This window comes from Dermochelys coriacea, chromosome 2, assembly GCF_009764565.3.
Source record: "Dermochelys coriacea isolate rDerCor1 chromosome 2, rDerCor1.pri.v4, whole genome shotgun sequence".
NCBI classification, from domain to species: domain Eukaryota; kingdom Metazoa; phylum Chordata; order Testudines; family Dermochelyidae; genus Dermochelys; species Dermochelys coriacea.
Window position 1 is genome coordinate 221,964,274 of NC_050069.1, and position 20,080 is coordinate 221,984,353.

The following is a 20,080-nucleotide window of genomic DNA, read 5'->3' on the forward strand; positions in this document are numbered from 1 at the left end:
CTGGACTTCCCTTCGTTATTGATCTCGCAGCAATAGACAGTACGGCGGTATTGGGCCAAATGTATCCCTGGTCTGAATCCACGGCAGTGCGTGGATTTGCACCAGGGATGAATTTAGCTCCGTGTATGTATTGAGCAGTAATGGTGACGATCTTTCACCAAGCGTGGTGTCTATAATATTTGCACATCTCTCTCCAGCTGACTGGGGAGCAGAGAATCTTCTGATACCGATGTTATGCCTTGTGCATTGCTGTTGTTATTCACTTTAAAAGAGCTTGAAATGGACTTTCTCTCCCCCCCCCCTCCCCAGCAAAGCTTTGTTGTGCAAAACTAGTTGGACGAGTTAGGGTGTCGCTGCTCCTGATTGCTCTGGCCAATGGAACCCGATCCACCCTGCTGTGCGTAAGAGCGCAATTAAGGATTTAACCAAGCCTATGCTGCGCCCCAGCCAGCAGTCTGCCAGAGACAGAGACAGACACAGAGACTCAAAGACTCCCAGCCTCCTCCCCCAGACATGTCTGCTTAGCCCTGAGCAGTCCCAGCAGCCAGCCCCAGCAAACAGCCGTCTCCAAGCTATGACAGGAGTATTTGACAGAAGGGTCCCCAATATCAGATCCAGCGATTTCCAGGCTCCTTTCCAGACGTCTGCAGCCATGCACCATCCGTCTCAGGAATCTCCAACTTTACCCGAGTCCTCGGCTACGGATTCTGACTATTATAGTCCAACGGGGGGAGCCCCGCACGGCTATTGCTCGCCTACCTCGGCTTCCTACGGCAAAGCGCTCAATCCGTACCAGTACCAGTACCACGGCATGAATGGACCTGCTGGGAACTATCCTGCCAAAGCCTATGCAGACTACGGCTACGCGAGTCCTTACCACCAGTACAGCGGGGCTTACAACCGGGCACAGAGTTCTTCAAACCAGCCAGGTGAGAGTTGGGGAAGGGGGCGGAGGTGGCCTGGATTAATGGGGGGACATCTTGCTGGTGCGGAGGGGGAGGAAATTGACGCTATGAGAAACAGTCTGTGGGAGTAGTGGCTGCTGGGAACCCAAACCACCAGAGCAGAATGATTCCCCGAGAGGGTTGCTGGGATGGATCCTTCCTCGGATAGGTCTGGGTGCCTGGCTTCATGGCGTTTTAATATGTATCTTGCGCAGTTAGCGATCCTTAAATGGGGTGGGAATAAAGCCACGGAATTAATCTGCATGATCTGAAAACTCCTCTCAGAAGCAGCCATCCATTAGCAAAGCAAATGTTTGTAAATTGCCCAGGGCCTCTGGGGCTGCCTCCAGAGAAATCTAAGTAAAGAAAGAGAAAGAATGTCGGAGCTTGTCTCAAACGCCGGCTTCTTGCAATCGTGGAAAGCGAAACTCTGAAGTTTGCTTCTCCCACCCCTCCCGGCCCCCGCGGCTGGGAAAATCCCTGGGAAGGGAAGGGTGCGGATCTGGCCGGAATTCTACCCCCAAAACATTGAAATGTCTGACTGCTCGAGCAGTTTGCAATGTTCTGCTTTAGCCGATCGGAGCCTGCTTCGAGATGAATCTCGTGAGGACATTGTGGTGTTCACGGCTCGGTCAATGGCTGGGGGAGGGCAGGCTCGGGTGGGGAAGGGAGAGATCTAGCTTTTGGAAAAGTTTCTGGTCCGATCTGATCTGGTCCCAGCAGCTCGTGTTTAATCCTGCTCGTATTTAGCCTCCCGTTCGTGTGCGGAATGAAAACCATCCGCCCGCGAGCGAATCTGCTTCTCTGGGGCTCTTCTTACACAGGTCAAGATGCACACTCAGGAGCAGACGGATATACTGGGGTACCTTATCTTTCCCCTGCCCCCACCCCTTTGTGAAACAGATTGGATCGCAAACCAGACTTTGCCAGTAGCAGTCCCAATGGATTGCAGCCTCTGCAATTCTCTCCCGCCAACCTCTTACGTCATTATACTCACAGATATTTGCTTTCACGTTTTTTCCCTGTCGTTTGCTCTTGCTCATCAAATCAAAGGGAAAATAAAGGCCACTGGCGCATTAAGGCTATTTGTAAAAGAAACCAGACGCATCTGCGCGCCCTTTGCAGATCAGCAGCGAGATGATTATAACTATAATCGGCCCTCTGTCTGAGCCGGAGCCGGCCACTTTCTGTCGAGCTGAAGGAGGCCAGTTTTCTTGTGGGCCTTTGAACTGTGTAGACCTCAGTATCGCGTCTTCCCAGCCTGGCCGTCTGGGCTCTGCGGGTTGGAATTCGAGACATTGCAGCCTGCAATTCAGTGGCTGCCACTCGCCCGAGGGGGGAATGGAGGGATGAAATATACTGCCCAGTGCACACACCCCCCCCCCCCCATAACTGGGCTCCTTCACAATGGGACTTCAGAGGTTTAAAACCAACAACAACCCTGAACGACTTGTAGGCTGGAAGGAACTGATCTGCCGTCCCCGAGAGCTCTCCCCCAATACATTTCACAAAGAGTGAACGGAAAGTGGTTAGGTGGGAGATTACTCCATTTACCCCCTGCTCATTTCTTCACCTCTATTCCACCAGTGGCTTTAAATAGCCCTTACCCCGCGCGGTTTGTGTTTGCAGAGCTGGCGGCTGCAGTGGCTGGGCGAGTGGGCTGGATCTTTGCTCTTTTTCTCCACTGGGGACTTGATTTTTCCGGGAAGCTCTAACCTGGTCTATTTTGGATTGTTTAGAAAAAGAGGTGGCAGAGCCCGAGGTGCGAATGGTGAATGGCAAACCAAAGAAAGTTCGCAAACCCAGGACTATTTACTCTAGCTTCCAGCTGGCTGCCTTACAGAGGAGGTTTCAGAAAACTCAGTACCTAGCCCTGCCAGAAAGAGCTGAACTGGCTGCTTCTTTGGGACTGACACAGACACAGGTAATGCAGCCTTGGGACCTATTGCGTTTTCCTTGTCGGTATTAAGACGGTCTTTCTCACCCCCCTGAGAGGAGAGCCGATACCACTGGTGAGGGATAGAAACAGTAGCCGGATCCTATGCATTAAAACGCGCGAGAGAGGCCTGCTGTTCTTGAAACGGGCGGGGTGGGTTTTGTTTCCTTGTTGTGCTGGTTGATTTTTGATTCCTGATTTGTCTGTTACATACAGCTCTATATTGAAAGGCTTAGGAGCTCGCTGGCGTACACACACAGGAGCCGGGCTCTGCGTAAAAAGGGGAGCGGGGGGATGTGATGGGGTCTCTCGCACTCTCATAGTCTGCTTGAAGGCTTTCGGATCCATATGCAGAGAACAACTCCATGGGCACCTATCTCCAACGTTGCCCGTTACAAACATAACCTGTCACTGTTACCTTCCGGGTTGAATTCATGGCACAGAAAGCGATAGATCGATGTGCTGGCCAACCGCCCACCCGGCCTGCTTCTCTGGGGCGAGACTGGCGCGGTTGTTGGTGGTGTTTACAGTCTGTCTCCGGAAAGGCACGGGAACAAAAATAATCCTGGTGGCGGTGCAGAGCCGGCTCAGTTTGCCAGAGAGCGCAGAGATTGCAAAAGACGTATCTGAATCAGATGCGGTTCTCTCGTTTGCCTTCACTCCCCCCCCCACCCGCTTCCTTTGAAATGTTTTTATGGGCTTCTATTACCCTCCCATAAACAAAATACTTCAGAAAGAGACGGCGGTGGATTTCGCAAGATAATTGCGGCAAGGCACTGCCTTCCGCAGACAAGGGAGGGGTAGCGCAGGGGCAGAATATCTCCCGACCGGACCCGATCTTGCAACCCTCGAGCCTGGAGACTTAAGTTGGCCCGCAAGATCGGGCCCGGCACGGTCGTTGTAAATACCACACTCGATAGTAGATTGCGCTGGGTAACTGACCAGCTGGTGTTGGGAAAGATTTAACTCGCTTCTCTCCCCTCCTTGACTGAAGACAGACCCTTAGCCTGTTGCCTCAGATCGTTTCCGTTACGCTGGTATTAATCATCTTGATTTCCCCTCCTCTCAGGTGAAAATTTGGTTTCAGAATAAAAGATCCAAGATCAAGAAGATTATGAAAAACGGGGAAATGCCTCCGGAGCACAGTCCCAGCTCCAGCGACCCCATGGCGTGCAACTCTCCACAGTCACCTGCGGTTTGGGAACCTCAGGGCTCTTCCAGATCCCTCAGCCATCATCATCCTCATCCTCATGCTCCAAACTCCAACCTATCCCCTGCATCCAGCTACTTAGAAACCTCCACCTCCTGGTATTCCAGTGCTAACTCCCTCAATTCCCACCTCCAGCCCCACGGCTCCCTACAGCACCCGTTAGCGCTAGCCTCTGGGACAATTTATTAGACTGTTTTTTTCCCTTGGACTCCTATGTTTTACTGTTAAGGAATCATAACGAAAGGAATGCCTGTGGGGGAGTTTTAAAGGGAAACAAAACAAACAAACAAAAAAGATTAAATGTGTAACGCTTGTGCATGTAACTTATTGCATTTCAAAGGAGACCCTTTTTTTACAGACGGACAATTTTTGCTCAGCTGTGGACACTATCAATGGTGCCTTGAAATCTATGACCTCAACTTTTCCAGAGACTTTTTTTTCCCAATGTTATTTTAACCCTGTAAATAAGTGTAGATAGAGGGATTAAACTGTATATTCTGAATAAATAAAATTATTTCGACCACAAGAGACGTTTCCAAAATATCCCTTCTTCCATTGCAAGGAGAAAACAGAACAGCTTCGTTTGCTTTTCTTGTTTGTTGGCGAGATAGATTTTTAGGGCCCGATCCTTGTGCAGATAACGACTCCTTGCTTAAAGGCGCAACCTCATTGGAAGCACTATGGATTGTAAAAGTTTACAGGCTATGGCCCGTGTAGCCCCCCCACCCCCTTGTAAATCTAGAGCTGCCAACTAGGGCAGCTTTCATCTGGAGAATGGGCTTTTCAAAGACAATTTGCACTTTACCCAACCTTATTTACAATTAAAAGAAACGTACAAATTTTAACACTGGGAAAGAGAAATCTCCCAGTAAAGCCCCTCTGAATCCTGGGCCGAGAGCAATTAGCCTTGAGAGCTGCGCACTCGTCAGTCGCTGTGTGCGCTAGGGTAATTATACAAATTACATTTCCTTCAAAGGAGGCTTCTAAATGCGACCAAAGGATAACATGAGGGCAAAACTCCCCTTGTGCCTATTAAAAAGCGTGCGTCGGGTAGAGGCCAGCGGTACCCTGTGAATAAGGGATGTTGGAGGAACCTTTTTAACTCTGTTCATGGAAAAGCCCAGACCTCCGAGCGATCGTTATCTTCTTCATATTTAAAGTCTTACTGCAATTAACGGGGACAATTTTCAGATAAGAGGTTGGAGAGCTGATAATGGGGCAGGAGAAATGGCTTTCCCACAATACACCGGACTGATTCCAGTCGGGGGCATCAGTGATTGTATTGTGTGAGCTGGACGTGACTTCAAAATGTGTGCTTTGCTGTCGGCCTCCTCTTCTGCAGAATAAAACCATCTCAGCGCCCTTTATTACTATTTATTTTCACCTGGAAGAATTTCCCCCTTAAAATAAAAGAGCGGACAGGCAGACGTCCACTGTGCAAATAGAGCAGCTGCTTTCCCAGGGCTGCACAGTGTTCTGCAGGGCCAAGAGTTGGCCAGCTCTGGGGCAGAACTGAGCGATTGCTATTAAAACCCGGGCTAGAAATAGGAAAATGTATGTGAAATTGATTGCAATGCGGGAAAACTGCAGCGATCAATGTGACAAGGGGCTGGGTTTTTTTTCTTTTCCCCTGGGTTAGAACATTAAAAATGGTATCCTGTCAGCTGAGGAGCTCAGTAAGAGCTGTTCCAGGGCTCAGAGACAAGACCTGAAAAGACACGCTTTGTACCCTCGGGCACAGTTACCTGTCTCTAGTCCCTTCTTCCCCGGCCCCCTCCTTCTTTTCTCCCTCCATTCTTGACCGCCGTCCTTTTTTTTTTTCCTTCCAAAGAAAGAAGCCAAGGCTTGCTGTTTTGTAGCAGGTTGGGGGTGGGCGTGGGGGGGGGAGAGCAATTGACTTTTAGTACAATGGATTAGTCTGTTCTTTAGAACTTCTTCTTGGACGTTGGGAAGGTGTGTGTGTGTGTGTGTGCGTGTAGGAGGGAGGTTCGTGCAGACACACGCGGACCCACAGACACATGCAGCATGCAAGGACTTCATACGTGTTCCTTAGCTGGGGAGGGAGGTTGGTTATCTGTAAACATTTACTCTTTTTCTTTCATTCATCCATTCATTTTTTTTAACTCGCTGCTTACGGGGCAACCTGCTCCATTTTACGCATTGTTCCGGTGCGCTTCGGTTGTTTGTTGAGTATTGCCTGCTGATTGTTACTGTAAGGGTTTAGGGAATTTCCATCACTCTGAAGAGGCTGAAAAAACGCAACTTTTATCTCCTGCTAATTTCCTCTTCATTAAAAGAAAAGCGTGTGCTTTCTTTCTTGTTCTGTGCTCGTCCTGGCGCTGCTCTAGGCAAGCGTTATTCTCAAAACAGCTTTTGAACCTGCTATGGACGTTCCCCCTTTTTGTGATTCTCTGTCCTTTTGTTTTCAAGGTTAGGACATAAAAAGTGAAAATATATTTTCCAGAGTTTCCCCGTTTCTTTCTTTCTTTCTTTCTTTCTTTCTTTCTTTCTTTCTTTCTTTCTTTCTTTCTTTCTTTCTTTCTTTCTTTCTTTCTTTCTTTCTTTCGGATTTTTGATCCCAGCCACTTTGGTGGGTGGGGGAGAGGCAGAAAGAGAAGGGCATTTTATGGTCAGCCTTGACCTTGAAGCTTTGGGTCTGGGATTGTTTAGCCTGATATTAAAAGCAACGGCTCCTGGTTCTGCCCGTAGATGTTTGGATTCAGCGTCAATCCCACTCCAGGATTTAATTGCTTCTGATGATGCTCCCCCCCCCATATCCTCCTCCCACAAACACGCTGCCCGTGGTGCTGGGCAGATCTGCGATGGTGTAATGCCCCGGAGCTCTGAGGCCAGGTATGTCAAGAAGACTAGGCCTGGAGAGAGGCTAGGTATAAATCCCCCAGTATATACAAGTGTATATGTCCATCCCTGAAATAGGTAGCTGTGTACACACCCTTGCCGGAGTTGCTGTGTGAAAGCCATCATCAGATCAGATGCGCGCACATCAATATCTAGCTAATGCTGCTTGGACCTGCATGGGACGGGATAGATTTTAGGACCCTTCTCCCCATCCCTGTGTTCCCCTCTCCATCACAACAGCCGGTCCCCGTCCAGCTCTGGGCTCTCTCCAGCCCTCTCTGGGTAAGAGACCAGATGAACTGGCCTTTGTCTGACGTTCAGTCTGTACTCGGCGAGTTGCTGCCTTTCTTTTTTTTTCTTTTTTCCTGGCGGCCATGTGGAGTTGGGGCAACCTGGGGAGCCGAGAGGAGCCGCATTCCTGTGGGTGCCGAGCGGCTCCAGGGCTGAGCCGCAGGGCCTCACACACACACACACACACACACACACACCCCACTCCTGACAGTGCACCCACACAGGAGTTTACCCCCACGCAGCTCCACCATGCTCGCCCCCGGAAAGTGCACACACACACACACACACACACACAAACACACCCTGCCGCCGCGACACACACAAAGTCCCCGCTTCGCCTCTGCCCTGCAGCGTCCTCCTTGGCACCCGATCGCTCCGGATATCACAGTAACAGATGTCGGATAAATCGTCCAGGAGCCTCTCTGCTGGGCTCCCCTAATTCCGTGTCCCCGCTGGGCTCCCTTATTACAGACAAACCGTCCACTCCTGACTCCTGGTCACTCGCCGAAATATCTCCTGGGCACTTCCTCCGGATGGAGAGTGCTTCACCCCTGAGAAATGTCCAAGTTTCCTTCCGAGCACACATACACACGCCAACCTGTCACCACACAAACCCCAGCCAGCTCAGGCAGGCATTTTTCTCGCTTTCACTTCTCTAGGGCTCCCCAATAAATTATCCCGAGCTGCAACTATTCCTTTGTATAGGCACTCAGGCCTCCAGACGTTACACATTTCAGATCTGGCAGCACGGATGTAGGAATATATCAGAAACGGGCTTCACACATGTGTTATTTATTAAATATTTCTACCACGCAATTTTGCGACTGACAGTCTTTAGGGTGTTTAGTTGTGGATTACAGAACATATATATATTGCTTCAGTTAAATTAAACACACACACACCCCTCCTTGCTTTTAGTCATTGGAGTGATGTCTGCAGTAATGTAATAACCTGTTTTTAGGTCAGACAAGAACCTTGGAGATAGAAATTGGGTAATTTACATGGAGCCTCTTTTTTTGTAAGGGAGATCCTGTGTGACAGCAATTAGATATTTCTGTTCTTTGTTCTGCGGTGCCTCTGTTTACATGTGATTCATGGGAATAAGCAGTATTTTATCTGCCAAAAATACATACCTTATTGGGCCTGATCCACATCCTCATGCAAGAAATATACAAACCCGTAAAAAACCACACATTGCTACCTTTAACCAAAGAAAAATACCTTCTCAAGACACCATAGAGTTTTCATTTCATTCGGATGAGGAATCTCAGTTTAGGTTCAGCTGTGCACTGCCAGCCACCAGATTAAATTCTGAGCACAGGGAACTGCAACCTGAAATATGGGCTGCACTTTATAGGATTTCATTGTTTTCTGCCGTTCAGAAAAGCCTGTTATGTGCATAAGACTTCAGTCGATGCGTTTGCAATAGCGATAAGGAAGCCTTTTCTAATACAAATTCATTTGAAGGGCCAAATCCTCAACTAGTGTAAATCGAAGTAGTATCATTGACTTCATGGCTGCTGTACACCAGCTGAAGATCTGGCGCTAATTGTCAGATTCCAGGAAATCCTTACGGTCCCCTTTACATGTACCATATAATGTGTTGTGTAGGCTTCGACTTGTATTATCCCTTTATCCTCCCTTTTCCTTTCTTCACGCTATTCTTATTGATTTCCATGAGGAACAGGCGCATACAAATCGCATATTATTAATACTCATTAACAGTAACATTATTAACATTCCCAAGAACGAATTTAGTCCGTAAAGATCATAAATCCACACTGAATTGATCAATTCCACCCTACAAGGAGCCCAGGACAATGGACTCTGTAGGAACTATAGGAATTTACCTATAGAACAGTTCGAATTCCTTTCCAGGTTTAATACTGAGTGGGACCAACACTAAAGGCAAGAAAATATCCCGTTTGCTACCATTAACCTACAGTGATTAACCCAACATATATCTCCTGGATCGACTTGTTTAAAAAGGCTTAACATTAATACAGTAAAACAAGCAAAAACAAGCAAGCAAACAAAAGCACTTCGATGATTTGGACCATTAAAAACGAAGCAGGATGGTTTGCTTCACATCCGGGGTTAATATAAACTAATCCTGAGTCTAAAGCCAATAGCCCAATGAGTCAACCTGACTAGCTGTTAGGCAGCCGTGTTAGTCAGATTCCTTTGTTTAATTAATTACCATTAAGGCATTCTCTGCTAATTTCCTGTAGGACTCCTGATGACTTCTCCACTGAGTGAACGCGAAAGGGAATTAGGCCTATTGGCTCCATACTCGAGTGCTTTTTCCACGATGGCCAGATAGGATGCAAATTCAATTTGGATCTTATTATTATTATTATTATTACTATTATTACTATTATTAGAAAGAAAATGGTTCTGTTCCTAGAAAAGTGAGGTGCAGATGGTTAAATCATCTGAGAGAAAGCAATCACTCCACTGACAAATTTGCTTTCTTTTGGGGATGGGAGGAACCATAGGAGTGTTTAAAAAAAACCTAGGGAAATACTGCCTGGGACAAGATGAGCTGAGAAAAAGAATGATTTCAGACAGCAGCTAGCAGAAGTATCAGCCCCTGAATGCACAACAAACTCACACTATCTGAGATTTGGACACGTAACACTACAGACCACTGATTTGCTATTTTCTTAATTCCCGCTCTTCCTATTCTGTATGAATCAAACAGTCTTTTGTCCTTCAGTGTTTGATTTGATCGCTACTGTTCACATTTCACTTTTGTATTTTTCTCTTCCTATACCATTACTCATTGAGTGCCCCGTAAAATAACAATCCTACATTTTCAACTCAGCAACCCATTTGCAGTGCAAAAATAGGGTCTAAATAATGGCTGAATTAGCCCTACTGGACAGTTTCAGATGTAACACTCTGTAATAATTATATTGCAGGCTGGATTAGGATGCTATTATCATAATCTGGACGTTTACAATTATCTGTAATTTGCAAAGATGCGCCAGGTCTTGATTACAGCAGTTTTTTTTTTATCAAGCTAACCATCACTAAACAGTGACAGTAATAACAGCTAATTTTGCTGGCAATATAAGAGGTGCTGGGGTGTGCAAACAATTTCACACCTGGATGTGCTCACTCAACCAAGAATATAGAGAAAGAGCTTCTGCCCTGAGACTGCTTCTGTTCAGTATAGATTTCTAGACCCTGATCATTGCTTAACAGATTTTCACTGGGGGTAAGTTTTTATTTTTTGTATACTTCAACGCACAGTTCATCTTTATCTTTTCACACTTCCGTGGTTACTTTTGCGGCTTTTGTAATTTCTGTCATCCTATTCGACCGCTGTTTCATTGATTCAGAAATCTGTCCTTTTTATTAGTATTTCTACATAGTCGATAGGATTTGGGTTGGTTCACGTTCAGTGACAATAGCTTTCGCTCCAGAAGCTGGGGACCTATAGGAAATTCTCTTTCTCTAGATAGGTTTGCTAGTCGGCTCGATAGACGTTCAGAGTGGACTTGTTTTCTATTTAGATGCGTTGGAAGAAGGCTGATCGCTATACCGCAATAACTCTGAGTGTAAATCGTGAGTCCATTTTTTTGAACTGCTAGTCAAAGAGCGCACGATATATTCATTCAGATCTTTCCCTGCTGCCATGTATTTTGTACTCGTGTACCTCGTATTCATTGTCATAAATACACCGTACATTTTGAGAGGCAGGCTGTCGTTTTAACCTTGCAATTTCACTCCGAAGTTTTGCTTACTGTTACTGCAAAGGCGGTAGAGTTTCTGATCAGGCAAGCACCGTTCCATCTGCAAAGAGGCACATGTAAACTACGCTTCGCCAAAGGCTTGATTCAAAGCTCTCCCCTTTTATCTGAGAAGGGGTGGGCTGTGAAGGGAGCCGTCATTTTATTTCTTGAGGGTCCAAACTTTAATGCACCCCAAAGTTTTAGAAGAAAAATGTATTGCTTACCGAATATTATACAAACGTGCTGCTGAACAACAGTTCCGTGAAACCAAAATTGTAGGAAGCCGCAAGGAAAGAATACTCAGAGACTTGTTCCAATTCTATCTATAGATGACGCTGTTTCATGAAACTCTCTTTTGGTGGCAGCTATATAATGTTAGATGACACTGTCTTTGCTATCATTTGCTCACCATATTACTCTTGGAAAGGCCTGCTTGTGTCATCCTACATGTCTGTATTGGGTTCATTGCTTTTTTTAAAAAAAAAAAAAAGTCTATCCTTGAAATATTCATAAAGTACAAGAAAAATTGTATCACATTTTTCTATGCAGTACTCCACAACGCAATGGCTATTGACAGAGCGTGCACATGTATTTTACAGTACAGCAGCAACATCTACTCCAAAATACACGAGTAGAGCTCTTCTGATTCATCATATTTATGGATCACTCACACCGATTAAGTCAGTGGCTAGGAAAGGGTTAAGTATTAGCCCACGCAATTAAGGGACAACTGCTGTATCTTTGATAGAAATGGTCCTCTTGGGAGATAGTATGGGTGAGTGAAGAGATAGATAGATCTAACATACATTTGCAATGTTTCAACTGGTTTAGGATTAACCTGCATAAACAGAGACTAGGTAGATATGCACTGGATTGTCTAAAAAAGAAAAAATACGGTTGGTTTAAATGTATGGTAGCTTTCTCTCTCACGTAATTTGAATAATTCAGTGAGACCCACTACCAGCTGTACTTCTGAAGCCTCTTCCATTCTTTTCAGCATTATAATTTTGGTTAATTTTCAATTTTAGGTCCTACGTCTCTGCAATTTGTGTATGAATAACAGAATAATTTCCCTCTTTTGTTTCGCCTTTTCTGTTCCTGAATCTAAATAAAGATGGCTTTTTAGTATTAAAAGTGGAAGAAAATTACAGGTAATTATCTTTGACGGTAAAAACGCTGTAATCAGCGGGCTACATGAAAAATTACTCTAATTATGGCTGCATTTAAGAGAATGGAAAAAAACCTTCTTGTGGATAAAAACCTTAAATTGTCCCCAATGTCTGCTTCAAATTGGATGGCACTGCAGCTGGAGGCTTTGTTCAGAATTGATCCTGGGGAGCTCTGAACCCAAAGTTTCACAGTGGGAAGGGGGGGGAAGAAAAGAAAACATTTTTCTTAATGTAACAATGCGAGTGGTAGAAAATGACAAGACTGATCGGTTTTAAACCATTCTGAAGACTGACTGAGCGTGGAAGTTGCTCAACAAAAAAAAAGGAACTCGTATATTGGTAAGTAGTCTTTGCTTTGTGTCTAATTATAGTGACTGTCCTTTTGCACGACTGTATGTAGCTGTCATTATATGGAGCACTCTGAGTATCTCTATTGACTTCTGATAAATGGCTCAGTGGTTTCAAGGTTCATAATTTGAAGGATGCCCAGGTCTCTAGCCATTAATTCTCGCAGTATGGGGCTTGTGTGACGAAAGGACTTTCATTTTCATTATTTCTGTGCTTTATACAATATAATAAAGATATAATTCGCCCTGGTCAGTGCATTGTATACCTATGCACCTTTCACGCTTTTCAAAATAGTGCACAGCTTTAATTGTCTGTCTGTTAATCAAAAGGAGGGCAGCTCTTTCTCTCTCTCTCCCACCCCCACGCCCTACTTGTGTAGGAAGTAATGCAAAGCAGTGAATTTTACTTTGAGATAAACCTCAGATTAAATGTCACCATAATGTTTTTTCAAATATTGGAATTACCGAAGTAACATAGGCTAAGAAATGACCGGGCGATTAGAAACATCCACGATTCTCTTTGCAATAGTTACATATATATTGTCTCAGGCTTATTCTTTTTAAGAAAAATATTTTCAAGGGTTTGTTGTTAGATATATTGCTCTCTATGTCACAAAATGTGTGAATATCTAGCTAGCTATCTAGAGCGGGTGTTCTTTATAATATAGAGAGAAATACAGGACACAGGGACGTTTTGTGGCTTTTACTCTATATATGAAAGAAGACAAAAACATACAAAGTATATTTACAACTAAAATTCAGCAATATATACAGAAAAGGTTGCTCAATATAAACGTCTCTATAGCTTAGTGAATTGGTGAGAATACCACCAATCAAGTACTGAACCTTTCAAAGCCATAGGATGGTTGTTTTGGTGGGTTCCTCCTTTGCCTTTTTCCTTAGATTTCAGGGGACTTTGGGAGGGGGAAGTTGGGGGGAGAGATCTGAGGGAGAGACAGTGGTTTCTTCTTGGTTGCTGTCCATTCCATTTTGATAAAGCATGCAGTTTTTGCTTCGTGGTAATGTTTTAATCGTACAGTATATTTTCCTTTTCAAGCACTTTCGCGCCCCCTCCCCTCCAGTCTGGGTTTGATGAATACAAATACAGGAGCTTGAATAGCCTCCCTTTCATCATGTAATATCTTTAGCTCATTAAACAAGTAAAAACGTTGCCGGGTATACTCAGGTTCTTCTGGTGGGAAAAAGTCTGTAAAAAGTTTGCTTTGACAGTATACTCCAAAGCGACGAGGCTGGTTCCTTCGAGTCCAAATTAAAATATCCTAAAGAGAAGTGTCTTATGTGCGCCAGCATGGGGAAAAAAAAGTCTCTTTCTGTTCAAGATCAATCACTGAGGTTACTAAAAAGAAAAAAGCAAAACAAAACAAAACAAAAGCCCCACCTTGTCTCCTTGCCACACATACAAGTTCACACAGAGCCTGTTAAATTGGCACCGTTGGCAAGACAGCGGACTCCTTGCCATGTCGAGACTAGGGCTTCTTGATTGATTATTTCTCTTGGACAATTCACATCATCTGTGGTCTCTGCATTGTGTCTTGATGTGGAGAGGAATACCAGTGAGAATAACCAGGCATGTAGCTGTTGGGAGGCATACTGACTCCCTTGGCAGAAGCTGAAACGTCCCAGACTGGAGGCAGAGCTGGAGACCGCGGGGACAGGGCCGCGGAGCCTGGCAGAGGGTCGCTCTCATGAGGATTGTTGCCCTGCTTTAGCAGCTTCTTAAACTTGGAGCGTTTGTTCTGAAACCAGATCTTCACCTATAATCAAAGGGCAGAAGAGATTAGGCCGCTGAGGAGCACCTAGCTGACAGCAGGAAGCACCCGAAGGGGGTTATTTTTGAAATATAGAGGGTCCTGAGTTTCCAAATGGTAGGGATGGAGATGTGGGGTCAAGCTGGCATTTTTAGGGGGTTAAACACGCCAGCATTGGAACTAGCCTATTGTTAATAACAAGAATAGTGACGCTGGGAATCGAGATGTAGGTTTTAAAATTGAGTGTCATTTTCTTGTCCAGACCACAAGTAGTGCACAGTAGAATTTATTCTGTTTTAATTTCTCACTCTCTCACCTACCTATGTTTGTACAGTTAAGTACTTACACGCACAGACATATACATATACACATACACAAATACACACATGTAAACATACATGTCATATTCCTCATTCAGTATTTTGGAGGTCGTTTGATCAGTTGGAGAAACTGGTCAAACAGAGGGAAGCCTATCACCCTATGCTAGGAGACACAGTAATAGTCAAAGGGCATCTTAAAAGTAAAACCTGAATCAGACAATTTGTACCACCAAGCTGTCCTTGTTTATATCCTTGGGGAAGGGGCTGACTAGAACAAGTGCTTTATCTTCATTTTAAAACTAATTTTGCATGGAAATTGCCTTTTCAGAAAGAGCAACTGATATAAATCATCTTGGGTCGCATCCTGCCCTCTCTAGACAAGTAAAACTCCCCTAAATTGAGTTTTCCTTGCATAGGGTCTGCAGGATCGGGCCCTCCATGTTCAAAAGGTATATGGGTGTAATTTAAAGATTCAAACTTTTGATCCTGCAACCCTTGTCTTTATGCAAGGCTACTATCTCAGTGGGACTACTCGTTTGTCTGTAGATTTTCAGGATCAAGCCCACATCTTGTGTGTGTCAGAACAAATGCCATTTGTACAATAAGCAAACATATTTTCAAAATTCATATCCACTCAATTGCCCAGGTAAGCTACTGTTGCCAATTGCAATTATAAAATATATACATTATTTATTAAAGTAATAAATGCACATAAATATGATTTCAATGAATTGATAGCATTTATCCATTTGCTTTTTTACTAACCCCTGCTTGTGAAGTCTGTAAGGCCACCATGTGTCTTTCAAGCTTAAATTAGCCAAGCTAGGACAGCTCCACCAACCACACTTAACTATGGCTTAACTTGCTATAATTTTGTACACGGTTGTCTTTGATCTGCAGATCTATTATCACCTTTTGTACATTTTGCCCAAGGGTAACCACTGCATTTGAGTTAGTCATCCAGGATGAATTAACTATTGATTTTACAGGTATTTTCTAATGCGCTCTTGCTTTCTCTGTCTCTATAGGTTGCCACGATCTGACTTTTTATTTTTACCTCTGCCTCAGGCCTAAGGTTTTCTTGCCTTTGTTTTATTCTCTTGTCACAACTGAACAATTTCATGTTGGTGCAGTAATTATTTTGAGCCATTTATTTTTTCTAGTTGTGCCATCAAAGGGTAAAATTGGATAACTAGTCGGCAAGGGAAAGTGCAGATTCAGTCAGTTATTTCAGTAGTAAGCCAGTTACTCTGTATTGTGTAATAAGATAACTCACATCACATTTGGCACAGTAGCATGTGTGTTACCTTTTCTACTATCAAGTACTTGCGAGTGAAGATCTTTCTTTGGCTGGCCTTGTATTGTCTGACCAGGATTGCAATGATTTGGGTTTCCCATAATTTACCTGTGTCTGAGTAAGTCCTAAGGAAGCTGCCAGTTCAGCTCTCTCTGGAAGTGCCAGGTACTGAGTCTGCTGAAAGCGATGATTTAAAGCCTGAAGTTGTAAACTCGAATAAATGGTTCGAGGCTTCCGTATCTTCTTTCCTTTTCCATTGAATCTGATTTCACCATTTTCAATCACTGTTGTTTTTTGCTGATCTGCAAGCAAGCAACACATTTGAAATGTCACCACCGCAGAGAACTCTCCTTGACTGTTTAACTTGGGCATTTTGTTGCTCTTCCACCACCACCCCCACCCCCCAACAGCCCGCATGCAATAATCCCATTGCTGTTTCAGTCCCACTGGCATAGTATGGGTGCTTAAAGGCATCACACCGGAATACCTCTTTTTAGAATAGTGCGAATCAACGGACATAAAGAAGCCGTGCCTGCGTGCTGGATGGCTTGTTTTACTTGCAAAAACACAGTATTTGTTTAATGAATGGATTGCTAGCTGCCTGGCCATTTACACGGCTAATTGACTTCATGTCGCCAGTTTGGTGGTCAGTGAATCACCAGTCGCAGTTTTAACAATGCTTTTTTTCTTCTTCCGAGATCAGTACATAAAAATAATCTGCTAACTTCGGGGGGAAGGAAGCACAACAAACTCATCTTGAAACTTGCACTCATCAGGTGTTAATAGTCATTTGCCTTATGCAGATCCCCTTGCCGAGTGTCACAAAGGAGCAACAAACATTGTCTTGTATCCCTTAGCTGAGGATGGGATCACTGCAACCTATAGCATTGCTCCCCAGCCGTAAAGAGGCTGCTGCAGAAGCAGGGCGCTTGGTGAAATGCGAACGGCCAGTTTCACGTTAAATTTAGATGAGCAGTAGGCCAGCGCTCGGAGTATATTAATGGGCAACACAAACAAACAAACACACCCACACCTCACCAGTCCAAACCCACCTCCAAAGAGCGCTCTCGGGATGGAGAGATCGCAGCAAAGCAAGGCAGGGCTGTTGATATCGCCCTGGGAAATAGCCGCCCCGGGCTTCCTAGCCCCACGACCAGATGTGCCCCCTGAAAGCCACCCAGCCCGGGATGTCCGCACAGACACGCATAGCTACGGGGACCGTCCGCAATGCATAAGCCGGCTCCTGCAGTCGCATGCCGTGCACACCGCTGCACAGCCCCAGGGCGAAGCGAAGGGAAAGCAGCGGCTGGTGCAAAGACGCGAGCCCCGGCTGCTCCGGGGCCGGCACGGGAGCCGGCCCCCCGCAGGCTGGCGGCGGGGGCCGCGGAGCCCGGCCGGAGGCAGGAGCCGAACGCGAGAAGAAAGCGGCCGCGCTCACCTGCATCGTCCGCCCGCGTCTGGCCGGCCGCGCCGCTGGCGTGGTAGGACTGGAGGTAAGGGCTGTGCTGCGAGTGGCTCACGTAGGGATAGGCGGCCAGCGAGCGGTGGCTGTAGGAGTTGCCGCTGGCGGGGTAGGGCGAGCCGTGGTGGTGGTGCTGGTGGTGCGGGTGCGAGCCGGCCGCCGAGTGCAGGCAGTGCAGCGGGTAGTGGGCGCCTGCCATGGCCGGCGAGCTCTGCTGGGAGTGGGGCGGCGGCGGCGGCGGCGGCGGCTGCTGCCCGAACTCCATGAAGGCGGATTTGGAGGAGTCCTGCGCTTCCAGCCCGTCAGCCATCGTAGTCATGGTCATCATCAAAGTTTGGGAGTGAGAGAGCGGATCCCTCCGGCTCGCCCCCCGCGCGCTCGCTCTCTCCCCAGCCACCTTAGAGCCTATTATCCTGCGCTGGGAATTAGTGAGGTGGCTTTTTTTTTTTTTTTTGGAGCGGGGGGGGGGAAGAGCAGGAGCGAGAGGGGCCTTGTTCCCGGAGGGAGGGGTGAGGGGAGGGGTGTGTAAGGGGGGGGGGGGCTAGTCCTGTGATTTTTTCCCTCTCCTCTTCCCCTCCATTCCCCCCCCCGGGTGGTGGCTGGGGGGGGGGGGGGGGCGTGGTTTTTTGTTGTTGTTGTTGTGGGGGGGTTGGTTTGTTTTTTTTTTGTTTGGTTTTTTTGGCTGGCGGAGTTTGAAGCGGAGATTGGCGAAGGTGGATGCTGGTAAAGTTGAGCGTCTGCTTCTCGACTTGAGGCAGAGACGCCACAAGTCGAACGGTTTGTCTCCAAAGGGCAGTGCCTCCCCATTGGTCAGTCAACCCCTGACGTCACCCTCCCGGAGGCTGCGACTGGCGTCGGTGCGAGCTTGAGCTGAGCCCACTTTCGGCAGCTCCCAATGCCGCCTAGAGCGCGGCGAGGCGGCGGGCGGGCGCGCGCGCGCGCGCCTTCCCCTGCCGCTCCCCGCCCGCCAGCAGCCCCCAGCCTCGGCAAACGCAGGCTTCCTCGCCGCTCGCTTCCTCCGAGCCACAGATGAGACAAAAGGCGTGTACGCTGCAGTCACGGGGGGCATTTTTTGCTCGCGTCGTGTGCATTGTCGAGCCAATGTAGCAGGCAGCCAAGTGTAACCCAACTACTAACCTACTAAAGGTATTTCAGTCCATCTATGCAGCCCAGACTTTAAATGCGCCTTAGGTTTCCCTTTCCTCTACTTCAAAACATGCAGTAAACACGAGTGACAAGGAAAATTTAAAAGTGCAAAAACAGAACCCAAGGGCCTGCTCCAGCCCCCTGTTCCTCCTGGGACTGGCTCCTTATTGATCAAGACAATATTTTCTATATTTTAGGAAGAGCAGCAGCCTGCTCACTGCAGCAGCGAATCGTTGGAGATGTGACAGTAGTGCATTTTTTCCTATTGAAAACAGAAGCTACTGTAATACTTTCAAATATATGCAAATGATACATGCGGTTAGTGGTTTGGCAAATCTTGATTACAATATAAACTATCCAAGAAAAAGTGCCTTCCTCTTAAATTTGTCTTTAGATTACAATTCCAGTTGATTTTATTTTATTGTCAACATTGTTAATGATAAAAATAGAGACGTTTTACAGTTATTTTTACTTTCTGGAAGGAGGCAATTAGACGTCTAATCAGGAATACACAAAAATCTCCCATGATTAACTGCAGTACTTTGTTCAAATTGCTGCTATAAAATTCAGAACAATTTGCCTGTAATGATTATGGACTGGGTTTATTTTGGGAGGTGGAATAAAAGTGGATATAGCATAAATTATCCTCTAATTATACACCAGTGTCGCCTCAATTATCCTCTTATCAAAATGGTTGTCTAACTGCCGCATTTAGTTTCAATTCTCTCCTTTTTTTCTATAAAAAGAACTTCATACCTTGTTATTATTAATCCATTTATTATTTGCTAGGGGATTTATATCTGAACATCCAGGTGGTATTACCACTTCTCTTCCAAAGATGGACTGGGGAAAGACATTTAGTTTTAACCAGCACTGTTGTGGATCTATCCTTTTTTTTTGCTTCCCCTGTTTAAATCTCCTCGCGTCCAGCTAGAGAAAGCATGAACTCCAGAGCCAGACCCTACCGAAGAGGACCCAGGTAGAGAAAGAAAGGAGACGTGCAATTGGTTAAACCTAGAGAAAGCTGAAAGTTCTGTAGATTGGGAAATGGGATCAATCTTCGGGCTTTGAAAACCACCAGCAGCTGCAATTTGCAAAACAACTTTCAGGACTAAGCCCAGAAACGTATCAAAAACGAAGTACATGTCCTGACACTATCTCTGAGAGCGACATTTCCAGGGGATTTGTTTCGAACCTTTGCAGAATATTTAAAAACGCATCGCTTTTGGAAACATCAAGAGGGATTTAAAAAACAAACAAACAAACAAACAAACCGTTGCTTTGCTTCTCAGCACGGTTATTAGCCCTAGGAAAGAGGTGGAAGTGGTAGAACGTGATCTCACCATTTGCATATTGCACCGTACATGCAGTCGATGGGTTTAAGATATTTTTCCCCCCGGTGCATAGCCCCTAATCTCTCGACGTTTATGGTGCAATCTGATCATTTGGGGTTGGGGGGGTGTCTTTTTTTTTAAGGAGGCCGGGATGTTTTATTCCCCCCCCCCACCATCGGTGTTCAACTTCTTGAGCCTCTGGAGTCGGTTCAGTAACTCTGAATGCAATTGTAAGTGTCTCGCTTTTGCTCTCCTC

General features: G+C 45.9%; 2 protein-coding genes and 1 long non-coding RNA gene across 3 annotated transcripts in view; 2 read left to right on the top strand and 1 right to left on the bottom strand.

The window, feature by feature from the left end:
- Positions 1 to 333: 333 nt before the first annotated feature.
- Positions 334 to 5,566, top strand: DLX5 (distal-less homeobox 5). Its single transcript, XM_038391162.2, has 3 exons — positions 334 to 929; positions 2,684 to 2,868; positions 3,950 to 5,566. Exons 1-3 carry the CDS (start codon positions 434 to 436, stop codon positions 4,277 to 4,279), a joined length of 1,011 nt encoding a protein of 336 aa, XP_038247090.2. The 5' UTR covers positions 334 to 433; the 3' UTR covers positions 4,280 to 5,566.
- Positions 5,567 to 10,159: 4,593 nt separating this feature from the next.
- LOC122458999 overlaps positions 10,160 to 20,080 on the top strand; it is a 32,713-nt gene continuing 22,792 nt past the window's right edge. The window contains exons 1-2 of the long non-coding RNA XR_006279401.1: positions 10,160 to 10,463; positions 12,009 to 12,488. This is a non-coding gene — a long non-coding RNA (uncharacterized LOC122458999). The remainder of the gene's footprint in view (positions 10,464 to 12,008; positions 12,489 to 20,080) is intronic.
- DLX6 (distal-less homeobox 6) lies at positions 13,185 to 17,829 on the bottom strand. Its single transcript, XM_038393517.2, has 3 exons — positions 17,321 to 17,829; positions 15,991 to 16,184; positions 13,185 to 14,271 (listed from the first exon to the last, which is right to left on the bottom strand). The coding sequence occupies exons 1-3, from the start codon at positions 17,670 to 17,672 to the stop codon at positions 14,020 to 14,022; spliced, it is 798 nt and encodes a 265-aa protein (XP_038249445.1). The 5' UTR covers positions 17,673 to 17,829; the 3' UTR covers positions 13,185 to 14,019.

Excerpts from the sequence above, each read along its gene's own strand:
- DLX5 (XM_038391162.2), top strand. The coding sequence starts at position 434 with ATGCTGCGCCCCAGCCAGCAGTCTGCCAGAGACAGAGACAGACACAGA. Across the intron at positions 930-2,683 it reads GAGTTCTTCAAACCAGCCAG|AAAAAGAGGTGGCAGAGCCC; the intron begins GTGAGAGTTGGG and ends TGGATTGTTTAG. Across the intron at positions 2,869-3,949 it reads TGGGACTGACACAGACACAG|GTGAAAATTTGGTTTCAGAA; the intron begins GTAATGCAGCCT and ends CCCTCCTCTCAG.
- DLX6 (XM_038393517.2), bottom strand. The coding sequence starts at position 17,672 with ATGATGACCATGACTACGATGGCTGACGGGCTGGAAGCGCAGGACTCC. Across the intron at positions 16,185-17,320 it reads GACGCGGGCGGACGATGCAG|ATCAGCAAAAAACAACAGTG; the intron begins GTGAGCGCGGCC and ends GCTTGCTTGCAG. Across the intron at positions 14,272-15,990 it reads TAGGACTTACTCAGACACAG|GTGAAGATCTGGTTTCAGAA; the intron begins GTAAATTATGGG and ends CTTTGATTATAG.